Here is a 12,219-nt window from a genome sequence, read left to right on the forward strand (position 1 = left end):
AACTAATTCTGTCTATAAATTATATAAACATATATAAGAAATATATAAATTCAATCTATAAAATAGAACTAATGTGTTTGTGTGCATGCAACATTTTTCCGTGAAATATAGTTTTGCTTCTGTATTTTTCTGTTCTTATTCATACCACACATTATTCATTAGCACAGATTTATATTCCATTTTGATAACTGATATCCACAGATATTGTTTCCAAAATTATTATTTTATATGGTTATTTTTCCATCTAAATTTTAAAATCACTTTATCAATTAAGAAAAAAAGTTTTATTTGGATTTTCACTGGAATTACTTTAAATTTGCAGATTAATCTAGGAAGAAGGGACATCTTTACCACATTGAATTTTCCTTAACAGGGATTTGAAGATTCTCTACATCCTTCAAGTGGTCCTATAAATTCTCTAATAACATTTTGTGGTTTTCCCTCTTTGGACAATAATACTTTCTAAAGACATTTAATATATTGTTTTGCTATCATAAATGTTTTTTTTTATGTTTTTATTATAGTACAGTTCATTGACATTAAGTACATTTGCGTTGCTGTGCAACCATCACCACCAGCCGTCTCTAGAACTTTTTTAATCTTATCAAACTGAAACTGCATAACCATTAAAAAGATAACTTCCCAATTTTTCCTCTCTTCAGCCCCTAACAACTACCATTCTGCCTTCTGTCTCTAAGTATTTGACTACTTAACGCACGTCGTTTAAGTGGAATGATACAGTATTTGTCTGTTTGTGACTGGCTTTATTCCCCTTAACACGGTGTTTTTAAAGTTCATCTATGTTGTAGCAACTGTCGGGATTTCCTTCATTTTCAAAGCTGAATAATACTCACACATACACACACAGGCACACACACAACGTTTTGTTATTCTTTTCATTTACCGATGATCATCTGGGTTGTTTCCACCTTTTGGCTATTGTGAATAATGCTTCTGTGAACAGAGGTGTACAGATATCTGTTTGCATCACTGCTTTCAATTGTTTTGGGTGTATAACCAGAAGTGGAATTACTATTGATTAGTAATGATAATCCTGTTTTACTGTTTTGTTAGATATATCACAAGATGAATTCCCAGCTACAATTTCGGGGTCATTTTAAATACTCTCAGTTTTCTCATGTACCATTTTCTTGATTTTCTTTAGTTTGTCATTACTTTTCTTTAGCTCTCAGAGTGTATTTAAGGCAGTTGTTTTAAAGTCTTTCTCTAGTAAATCTGAAGCCTTGTTTCTTTAAGGTTGGTTTCCAGAGATTTATTTTGATCTTTTGAAAGGGCTAGATTTCCCTGTTTCTTTATATGCCTTGTGATCTTTTGTTGAAAATCGGGTGTCTGAGAAATCAGACACTTCTTCCAGTCACTGTCGACTGTGTGAAGGAAGATGTTCTGTAAATAGCCCGGCGTGAAAGTTTAAGATTTTCTCAGGCATTTTCTAGGCCTGTGTCTTCCCTGGGCCTGTGTGTGTGGTGTTCTCTCCCAATTTCCCCATAGACGGGGCTGCTTTTATTTATTTATTTATTTTGAAGGCTGCTTTGAAATGTTTTATTATCTGTCCCTAAGAGTTTCACCCCTGCTTCTTCCTGAAATCTTGGCTGTTCCTCTGTACTGCTCTTGCCTTAACATCTTACCCTCAGTTTCTGCATGTCAGCATACTCTCGCAGTTTTCACAAACTATGTTACCCATCACAGTTTTGCATGGCTTCCAAACTGAGATTCAAACTATATATTCATTTTCGTCTGAGAGCTCCAATTGAGGCAAGACAGAAACCAGTCCCTCAGGCAGCCCACAGACAGGCCAGAACTTTGCAAAATAAGTTCCACTGCCCTCCTTCCTTCCTGAGAGAAAAATACTGGAAAGTGGGCTACTTTTTTTTTTTTTTTTTTTAAACTGCACTCACCGTTCCAAGGTGGCGCAAGCACAAGCAATAATGCCATGAAATGTCCTACCTTTTTCACGGTGGCTTTTTCTTGATGGGGCATTCACTTGGTTGGAAAGCAGTGAATTTGGCTGGTTACCAGAGCTCCCAAAAAGCTGTTTTAGTGAGTCGCTAGTAGTTTACTTGATGATGCTGTGGGGGAATGAGGACCTGGAGCTTTCTAATCTGCCATCTTTCTGATATCAAATCTGTTTGTTTGTATTTTGTCTTTTTTAGTAGCTTTATTGTAGTTTCTAACCCTAAATGTGTCCAGAATCACAGTTGCTTAGTCCTGTCTTAGACCTCTAAATCATGATGCTAAAAGTCTAAAACTAACACCACACAATATATTAAGGATAGCTGTCGTACTTATTTTGTTTCTAATTTACTGTTAATTCATCTAGGAGTGTGTATGAGTTCGTTTTGACATTACTATAAATAACTATCTGACACCAGGTAATTTATGAAGAAAAGAGTTTAATTGACTCCCAGTTCCACAGGCTTAACAGGAAGTATGACTGGACGGCCTCAGAAAACGTACCATCATGGTGGAAGGCAAAGGGGAAGCAAATCCATGTTACCATGGCGGAGCAGGAGAGAGAGTGAGCGAAGGGGGAAGTGCCACACGCTTTTAAACCATCACGTCTTGTGAGAACTCACTCACTATCATGAGAAGAGCAAGAGGGACATCTGCCCCCGTCATCCACCAGGCCCCTTCTCCAACTGATCCCACTAGGCCCCTTCTCCACCACGATTTTTTGGTAGGGCCACAAATCCAAACCATATCCAAGTGTGCACCAATAATCATAATTATTGGGGAGTGATAAATGTGAATTGCAACTCATATAATTGCGAGTTCTTTTATAAACAAATTAATTGTAAAAAAACAAACCCAAGCTTAGGCAACATAGCAAGACCCCATCTCTACACAAAATATATAGAAAAACCGTAGCCAGGTATAGTGGTACATTTCTGTGGTCCCAGCTGCTTGGGAGGCTGAGGTGGGAGGATCACATGAGCCCAGGAGGTTGAGACTACAGTGAGCCATGATTGTGCCAGAGCAGGACCCTGTCTCAAAAACAAAAACAAGAAAAACAATCCCGGAACAAAATAAATAAAACAAAGAAAAAAGAGCAACAAAAGACACTTGCTTGGCATTTCTAACAGGCTTCCAGCTGATGTTGATGCCTTTGTACCATAGCTCAGATTCCAGTATGATTTAGCATATTTAACCTTATGTAGGTCAACAGCATAAACCTATAAAGAGTATAATTTTGAAAAATGTGTAACTTGTAATAAGTTATAAAAAAATTACTTTACTTAGCATAGAGTCCTCTAATCATAGAAGAAGGATAAATGAGGAAACTGTGAATGGCATGAGAGCAATGAGCAATTTTAAGAAGCAGTAGGCGGAGTAAGTATTAAGTGCAACTTAAATATAAGAAATAATCTCTATGATTATATTTTCTTTATTGGTATTCTTAACTGATGTCTTGTAGGAAACCATGACTGTTTCTCCTAATACTAGACAATAGTCCATAATATTTGTTACTTATACTAAACTCTTACATTCAATTGACTACAGTTGTCTTTAGTATAATTACATTTATTTCTTTAAATTGAATTTGAATTTTCTTTTTGTGGTATTTTTTTCAGACATACTATTCAGATGACACGAACTTAATAAAAATTTAGAATTTTTTTCTGCCTTCAATATGTTATAAAATATTTTAAATAGTGCAAAAGTTATTTGTTTCTTGGAGGCAAAAATCAGATTTTGCCTGCTTCTTTTGGAAACTCCTTGAAAGTTATCTCAGTTCCTTTTATGCTTATTAATCTAATATAGCTTGTAAATGTTGTCAATTATTTTTTCCAGAAGGAAAAGAAATGCACATTTTGTGGACATTTCCAAATACCTACATGTGTATTTTTATACACATTCTCTACTTTTAAAAAAACTCCTCTGATTCCTTTTTCATTCTAGATTTTGTATAGTTACATAATCCCAGCATATCCAGCACCTTTTTTATAGGATGTTGATTGAATGTGCATAGTGAATGTTTTATATCAATATAAGAAAATTAATATTTTTTTCTTTATTTCCCATAGCAAAATTTTATGATTTATTCTTTTACCTTTTTTTTTAACCTTGTATTGTATTGTTGCCTAGAAAATTCTTCCTCAGACTTTATGCTCACTGGGAACAGGTCTTATTTTAATTTGTATTCCCAGCTTCATCTAGTGTGGTATCCCAAACCTTAACACACTCCAGTACATTTTGTTAAATGGTAAATGGTATTATTTAAGGAAATTTAAATTGAATTTGTATATCTCAAGGCTTTTCAAGCCAGAGCTGGCTAAACGCTTCTTAGGTGTGTTGTAAGAGCATGTTTCCTTAAGATGGAGTTTATTCCAGGTATCTTTTAAAGTTTTAACTCTTAAAGGCTGTTTCTTTAATATCATGAGACAATATAGAAACTTTTAAAATATTTTAACTTCCTTTAGGATATTTTCAGATTATGCAGCATAAATGTCTTTGAACTATTTCAAACCTTTCCATATTTGACATTACTTACAGTTGAAAATATAAACACCATCAGTAAAATAAAATAAGTAAAAGACAATTCAAACTTTTGAGCTATTTAACAGAACGTGAACTGATGGAAGAGGACACCCCATTTTTTTTTTAAATTTTGAGGAACTTTATTGAACTTCTTTGAGAAAACATTAAGATTCTATGTGAAGACGTATTGAAACAAGTAAATATAGGGAAGGGATAAAAGAAAAGTGAGTAAATAAGTTTTTGAGTGATTGGTGTGGTTGTGTTAAGAATGACACTAAGAATCAACGTAAAAAATGTTAATACTCTAGGGCTAAACAACCCAAGTACATCTTTTCACACAGAAATACAGATATTTTTCAGAACCTTCCTTGTGCTTCTTAGAAAGTAGACAGGTGGTTGGAGAAAATCTATTTTTGTTAAAACACACCCACATTCAATCTAGATGTATAATTTCAATATCTCAATGATTTTTCCTTGTATTTTCTCTAAATGTCATGTTTTTTAGACTATTTCAGTATAGATGGATTATATTTCTTTTCAGAGTACATATGGCAGATAAATACATTGACGTTTTCCAAAGGAAAGTACAAATGGAATACTATTTTTTAAAAAAACAAATTTTGGTATCCTTTACTTCCTTACGAAGAAAAGCAAATCTGCTGGTTAAGATTTTTTCTTTATTTTGCCAAATAAAATGGTGTATAACCCTTGCATTTTTCCTACTTATTATTCCCAGCATTTTTCTCCTTGCACCTAAACAAATAAAAAATGAATTTGGACTTAGATAAATTATCTTTATAGTGGTAAGCCTTGTCTTGTAAACTAAACTGTTCCCTGAAGGATGATGAGTAATTTGTTGCTGGTAGATGTAACGTAAATAGTTAGGTTACAGACTCAGTTTAGTTTGGACTATAGCACTAACGTGTCTCTAGGCAATCACAATGTTTAATATGATCTGACATTGAACACAAGCATTTCAACTGATGCATCCATCCACGGGGGGCTCATTTACAAAAGCAGCACCATCTACGGATCATTTAATGTTTGCCCCTAAGTTTCTAGACCCCCTCCTTGTGATATCACCATCTAACATGCACTTTGTTCTGTGACCAAAGCATCCAGATGACCATGTTGCAAGTTCCTGACATGTTCCTTGTCTGAGGCTGCTGCCCAGGAGCATACCCGTTCTGTTGGTCTGGCGTGTGCTATTGATTGCTTTCAGATGTTGGGTGGTAGAAAGCCATCAAAAACAAAGTCAATCAGGACCACTTTCACCACCACTTAATTAACTGGCTAATTACTTTCTAAGCACCTATTAAGAGAACAAGAGATTGTTAACTGATGTAAGGAATCTAAAATTGTCTAAGGCTGGGTGTAGTGGCTTATGGTTTTAATCCCAGAGCTTTGGGAGACTGACACAGGAGGATTGCTTGAGGCCAGGAGTTTGAGATCAGCCTGGGCAACATAGAAGACCTCGTCTTTACAAAAAATAATTTTAAAAAATTAACGGTGTGTGATGGCACTATGCCTGTCATCCTAGCTACTCAGAAGGCATAGGCAGGAAGATCACTTGAGCCCAGGAGTTTGAGGTTTCAGTGAGCTATGATTGTGCCACGGGACTCCAGCCTGGGTGACAGAGCAAGACCCTCTCTCTAAAAACATTTTTTTAAATTAAAAAAAAAATAAAATTTTCTAAGATGTGATTGTTACATTAAGGAGTTAATAACTTTAAACCCAACAGGGATATGAGGGATCTTTATACATGGTTTTAAGCAACACCGACACTACCATTCACCATCATCATTATGACGATGATGATGTCATTCATTCATGACATAATGAATGATGAGAAAGAGTACAAGTATATTGAGGGAGAACATTCCAAACAGTTCACTTAGTGTAAACTTTCTTATCATATACTTAGGTAAGAGTTTTTTTTATGAGTTATTTTATTTTAATCCTTCCAACATTTAAAAATAATTATCATTATTATTCCAGTTGTTCAGGTAAAAATATTGAGGCTCAGAATAATTGAGAAGTGTGTTTGCAGTCTCCTAGCTCTCAAGTAGCGGAGTTGGATTCAAACTTACTGGTACAGTGTATTTTAGGCATTTTTCTTTCCAGAGAAAGGAAAGTCATATCTGGCTTGCATAACTAGGAGAAATTCCCAAGAGAAGAGACATTTGAGCAGGATGTTGAATGACTGACAGTGTCTATAACTGGATGGATACGAAAGGGGTTGGATGGAACAGAATTAGGAATGGAATGGTGATGTGAAGGTTGAAGCATCTGAGGCAAACGTAAGGAAATGGTAATCAGAGCAGCATGAAATACAAGATTCTTTCTCAACAGTAGATTGCGCTGGCTGGGGAAACGGGAGCGTGGATACAGATAATTATTTTTCTAGACTTACACATTTGTGTTTGATTCTTTAGCCAGTGTAGGGATGTTAAAGAACTTTGGAGAAAAAAGTAACGTAAGTAACACCATGCTTTAGAAATGTAATGGTAATAGAATATAAGGTGGATGGAAAGGGGAGAATTATATTACATTCATTAAGTCAGCAGTTCTCAAATAGGGACTTGTATATGCCTTGAGCATTGATGAGTCATTTCAGAGGAGCCACACATTCTTATGTGCATCACTTTATGAACAGAAAAATATGTCTCGCTCAAATTTGTTTTACCGCTTTTTAAATGGTGGACTTCTGTAGTCAGCTGTGACTTGGAAAATATACATTTATTTGCAAACATTACTGACTTCAGGATAGCATTACTGAATTCCAAATATTACTGTGAATTTTCCCAAATAAAAAGTATTGATGTACAGTTATGTATGGGTCCAAATAACTTATTGATTTATTGATTCTTGAATGTACTTGTTCTAGAAATATTTATCTTTACAAGTGGCATTATAGTGGTTAAGTGTGATCTTTATAATCAGATTTTATGAACTAGAACTCCAGCTCTCCTACTTATTAGTGATAAAAGGATATGTTACTAATCTCTTCAAATCCCGTTTTCTTATCTGCAAATTTGTGAAGATGACACTAATCTTACCAGATTATTTTGAGGATTATGTGAGATTGCAAATCTAAAATATTTCAATACCAGACACATAATAATATATATAAGCTATTATTACTCTTTGTTAGACTATGTCTGGTAGACATTACATGGTTTTATCATATTCACAAACTGAAAAACACAGTCAAAAGTCATTTCTCAAATGGTTTGTCATGAGTTGGAGTGACAGCATATCAAGATCATAATCAGTAAATTTCAGTTTATAATTTTTTCTTGATTCTCTTACTGAATTGAAAAGTCACTTATAATTGCTACATTTCTATTTCCTGTTCTTACATTGTGAAACAATAATATGTGCTTGCTTCTGTTAGAGTTAATAAATAGGAAAGTATTTATGGTTCTTGGCCCAGATACCCATTCGCTGTTGGTTATTGCCCTTTTTTTCACTGTCTCAGTTCTTGAGATGAGTATTTCCCAACTTTCAGACCACTGTAGGTTTTGATTTACAGCAGCAGCCTCTCTCGTTCTGTCACTCTACCTTCTGAGTAGCCTTGAAGTAGGGCATCATTATAGAGAATCAGCAATCATCACAGCACACACATTCTAACAAAGAAACTCACCTAGAAACTTGCAGGAACGTTGCATTCCAGATAAGGGTTTATGGTCACAAGACAACTGTTGACTGTCTTTATATCACTTCTCTAAAGCTGATAATTTGGGGGACCCACTGTATTGATTTACGTGGAAAATATGAATGAGAATCCTAAAGTGCAAGAGGAATAGAAGTGTTCGATAATAAGCATTATTTGAAAAAGAGGCGTGGAGCAAGTCATTTAAGAAAAAGTGGAATTGATCTCTCCTGGATTAGGTTTATCAGAATGAAAGACTAACTTAGAGCGATTTATCTGAGAAGGGAAACAACAAACAACAAAATGCCTCCTATGCATGGTTTCTTCTTGTATTTATTTAGAGTCTAGTTCTTTAAATCTGCCGGGTTTATGGCACAATTCAATACCAAAATAACTATATGAATATTGACATCAATGTTTTAATCTGTGAGTCACAGGAACTCATGTACAAATTTATTAAATGTTTTCTATTCTGTTTATATTTGTTGAAAACAAAGCGGCTCTACGGCTTCTGGGGTGATTTGTGCACATGTAGTGAGCTGGATATCTTCATATTTTGTTTCATTTATCACCAAATCTGTTAGCTATTTCTAAATAAAGAGGCTGTATTGAGAAAGGATGAAAAGCAGTTGGGAAATGGAGTAGGAAGAAAAAAATGAGAAGCTCAGTGTTTTATAAACTTTATTGCAAAAAAAGCTGACTTTCATTTCAAATCATTGTGGTCTGTGCTTTGCTTTGGTGAATTATGCCCACACATATCTAGTCAACACAGGAGAGCACAGATCACTGGAGGAATGAATAGCTTTACCACATGCATCGTGAGAGATGTACAAGTTTATTTTCCCCATCAACCATACCTTTTTCCAATATCATGCATGTTGCCCAGCAAGACAGTGTCATTAACCACTGGTATAGAAGGACTCATTTAATTTAGTTAACTAAATCCTGTTTTGTTTTTTTTTTATGAGTGGTGGGAGAACTGTTTAAAAAAGACCTGTTTGGTTAACAAATGTGCGCTGCTCTACAGTGAGGGACATTTTGAATGATTTTCCCATTTCTAATCTTTGCCCCATCCAGTTAGAAAGTAGCCCGTAGTGCTTCGAGAACATTTACATTTACATCTTTATTGTAGGTTCCATTGTAGCAAGAATACATGTAAATGGACTCGCTCTATTTCAATAATTACTTTGCAGAGTATTTTGGCTATCATCCTGGTGTTTATAGTCAATGCATTTTTACACCATCTACATTTTGGACAGCAAGCATAAAACTCTGCTGGTTTATCTCACAGAGAGAGCAGATTGGCCCCCAAAAGATAGCCATTTATAATATGTGCACTTTTGAATAATTAAATGAACTACTGAAGAGGAAATGGATTCTAATCAGCTTTCAAACTGTGATTGTGCCATGCACTGAATCATTCCTTTATGAATACATTTCTCTTGGAGCATGAATAATTACAAAACTTTTTTTTCTATCTCGGTAGGAACTGGGAAGTAACAGCCCTCCACAGAGAAACTGGAAGGGAATTGCTATTGCTCTGCTGGTGATTTTAGTTGTATGCTCACTCATCACTATGTCAGTCATCCTCTTAACCCCAGGTAATCTGTCTTTATTCCTCTCTTATGATGGTATTGTGGATGATGATTTCACATTCAAATGCCTTAAGAGGGTAGCAATATGTGGTATCTTAGGGCACATTAGCACGGGTTGGAATTTGGAAAAAAAGCATAATCAGACATTTTGCAAATGGCACAGTAATTCTGCAGTTCAAATATCATGCAGGATATTTTGGGGAAGCTGAAAATGTAAAATATGTAAGTTGAGAATGCCAAGGAGATTTTTGGTCTCCATTGCCACTTACAGACTTACTATGTGTTAGTTTGATAAATGCAGAAGACATTTGACTTTCATTGTGGGTTGAAGATGAGGGAGTGGCATCTGGAAGTTTCTATATATAGATGATAACCCAACTGTATGGAAATGGAAAGAGAGGATTTGATGGAAAAAGATCAGATCGAAAGAGAGTGATCTAAGCCTCTAAATTTGGACACCTCTTTCTTATGTCTTCTTTTCCTTTCTTTCCTAAAGTTTTTACATTCTAAGTTTCTACCCTATCTAAAGAAACTTTGCAAATTGCCCCCGCAATGATTTTTGGACTGTGTTCTTCAGATTAAAGAGTTTAATACTAATATGGAAATTATCATTGTGCTTCTTTCTGGGGACTATTTCAATACCCAGGAGATTCATTACTCTTTAGTGGGTACTAACAAGGAAGGCAGAGATAAAGGGATCACTTTTAAACTCCTTCAGTTGTCTTCCAGACACATTTAGCAGTTGCTGCAACCCACCCACCCGACTGTTTTTCTCAAAGACCGAACACCCACATATGACACAGTGTTATGAAAAATAGTCATTTCTGGGCTAGGATTGAATGAATCCAAAAATCAACTGATATTTTTAAATTATAGCCTGTTGTTGAACGCTATTTATTTCCACTTCAGGTTTGTCTTAGTTTTGTTATTTTATGAGCCCCTTAAACACATAGAAGTTATTTCCTGATGTACAAAATATGATGAACAATAACTGTTTTTCAGAGTCATTTAGTCAAATAATTTTGGCGACTAATTATACAAATGGCAGTATCAATTGTTCCAGTGAGACACTTCGTGAAATATACCATCTTTGAAAAATACTGACATTGAAATAAATAAACTGCCAAAAATGCAGTTTTTAGATGTTAGTTGACATGTGGAGAGGTTGAGAAAGAAATTAAGGGAGCTAGTAGGGAGGAAGGAGGAGAGAAAGGTAATTGGAAAGGAAGAAAGAAAAAATTCCCTGGTAAAAGTTGGCTTATCCGGCATTCTCCCCAGGAACCTTTTCTTAACTGCCTCATTTGTACATCCGCAGTACAATGTCATTGAGCAATGTGATGGCTCTAAGTTGCTGCATAATGCCAAGAATCGTTGTTACAGGAAGATGAGTTTCAGCATGGTGTTTCACTTAAACATAAGAAGTTTAACATAATTATAAAAAAAGAATGAGTCCATATTGCTGCCTTCTATTGATGGCTATTAGCCAGATGGAGGTATTCATGTCATATCCCTGTGTATTTCTCTTGAACTCTTTTTCTTTCATCCTGGTTCTAGCATCCTTGGCCCAGTGATTCACTTTCTCAGGTTTTCTTGTTACTCATTGAGGCCATAGTGATATTTTGGTGTCCTTGAGAGTTTGATACAACAAAGACCATATAGAGTGAGGCACTCACTAAGTTAAACTTCTGCTCAACCCTTTTCAATTTTTCCCAGTATAAAACCACAGTGATGAACCATAATTGAGTTCATTTTGTCCTGCACTTATTCATTTATTAAAGCAAGAACAAGCGTGACATACCTGAGTTTGGGTTCTGTCTCTGTAATACAGTAGTTTTGTGCAATTTGGCAAGTTATTTAACCTTCTCTCTCACTTTACTCATCTGCATGATGGGTATAATATTTAGTTCCAACATTGCAGTGTTATTATGGAGGTAAAATGAGATAATGTAGTTCAAGAGTTTTTTTAGCATGCTGCCTAGCACTGCTGCTGCTGTTCCTTTGATGATTGCTATTATTCAGTACTTATTGACCACCAGAAACCATGACAAGTAGTGTTATATAAAGAATGTTTCCCAGAAAAGGTATAAAACCTCTCAGGAATATACATCTTTTGTGACTTCAATTTTAGTTATGACAAATGGAAAGGGACAAAATATTTAACCTGCAGTTAGTCTCCTGGGGTCAAATTATTCATGCATTCATTCATCCCACAGGTAACTGTGGAGTTCTTACCACATTCTAGGTGCTGTTGTAGCTGGCCCTGCACTTTCGCTATTTTATAACTTTCACCTCCAATCCCGTTACACAAATACAAACATTTAGAAAATACACCTATTTAGAACACCACAGCCCCCCAACTCAGACTTAATTTCATATGACATTAATCATATAAATAGAAGTGGCATTTATTTATTTATTTATGTTTTGTTTTAAGATGGGGTCTCGCTCTGTTGCTCAGGCTGGACTGCAGTG

General features: G+C 35.3%; 1 protein-coding gene across 4 annotated transcripts in view; it reads left to right on the top strand.

Annotated features, from left to right (window-relative positions):
• Positions 1-12,219, top strand: part of DPP10 (dipeptidyl peptidase like 10) — a 1,405,070-nt gene that overhangs the window by 863,614 nt on the left and 529,237 nt on the right. For 3 of the 4 annotated variants that reach the window (XM_063790352.1, XM_515752.7, XM_003309203.5), the window contains exon 2: positions 9,639-9,753. The exons of the other annotated variant lie outside the window; for it this stretch is intronic. In XM_063790352.1, the coding sequence (XP_063646422.1) occupies positions 9,639-9,753 (115 nt within the window). The remainder of the gene's footprint in view (positions 1-9,638; positions 9,754-12,219) is intronic. 4 annotated transcript variants of the gene reach the window in all.

This window comes from Pan troglodytes, chromosome 13 (assembly GCF_028858775.2).
Source record: "Pan troglodytes isolate AG18354 chromosome 13, NHGRI_mPanTro3-v2.0_pri, whole genome shotgun sequence".
Classification (NCBI taxonomy): Eukaryota; Metazoa; Chordata; class Mammalia; order Primates; family Hominidae; genus Pan; species Pan troglodytes.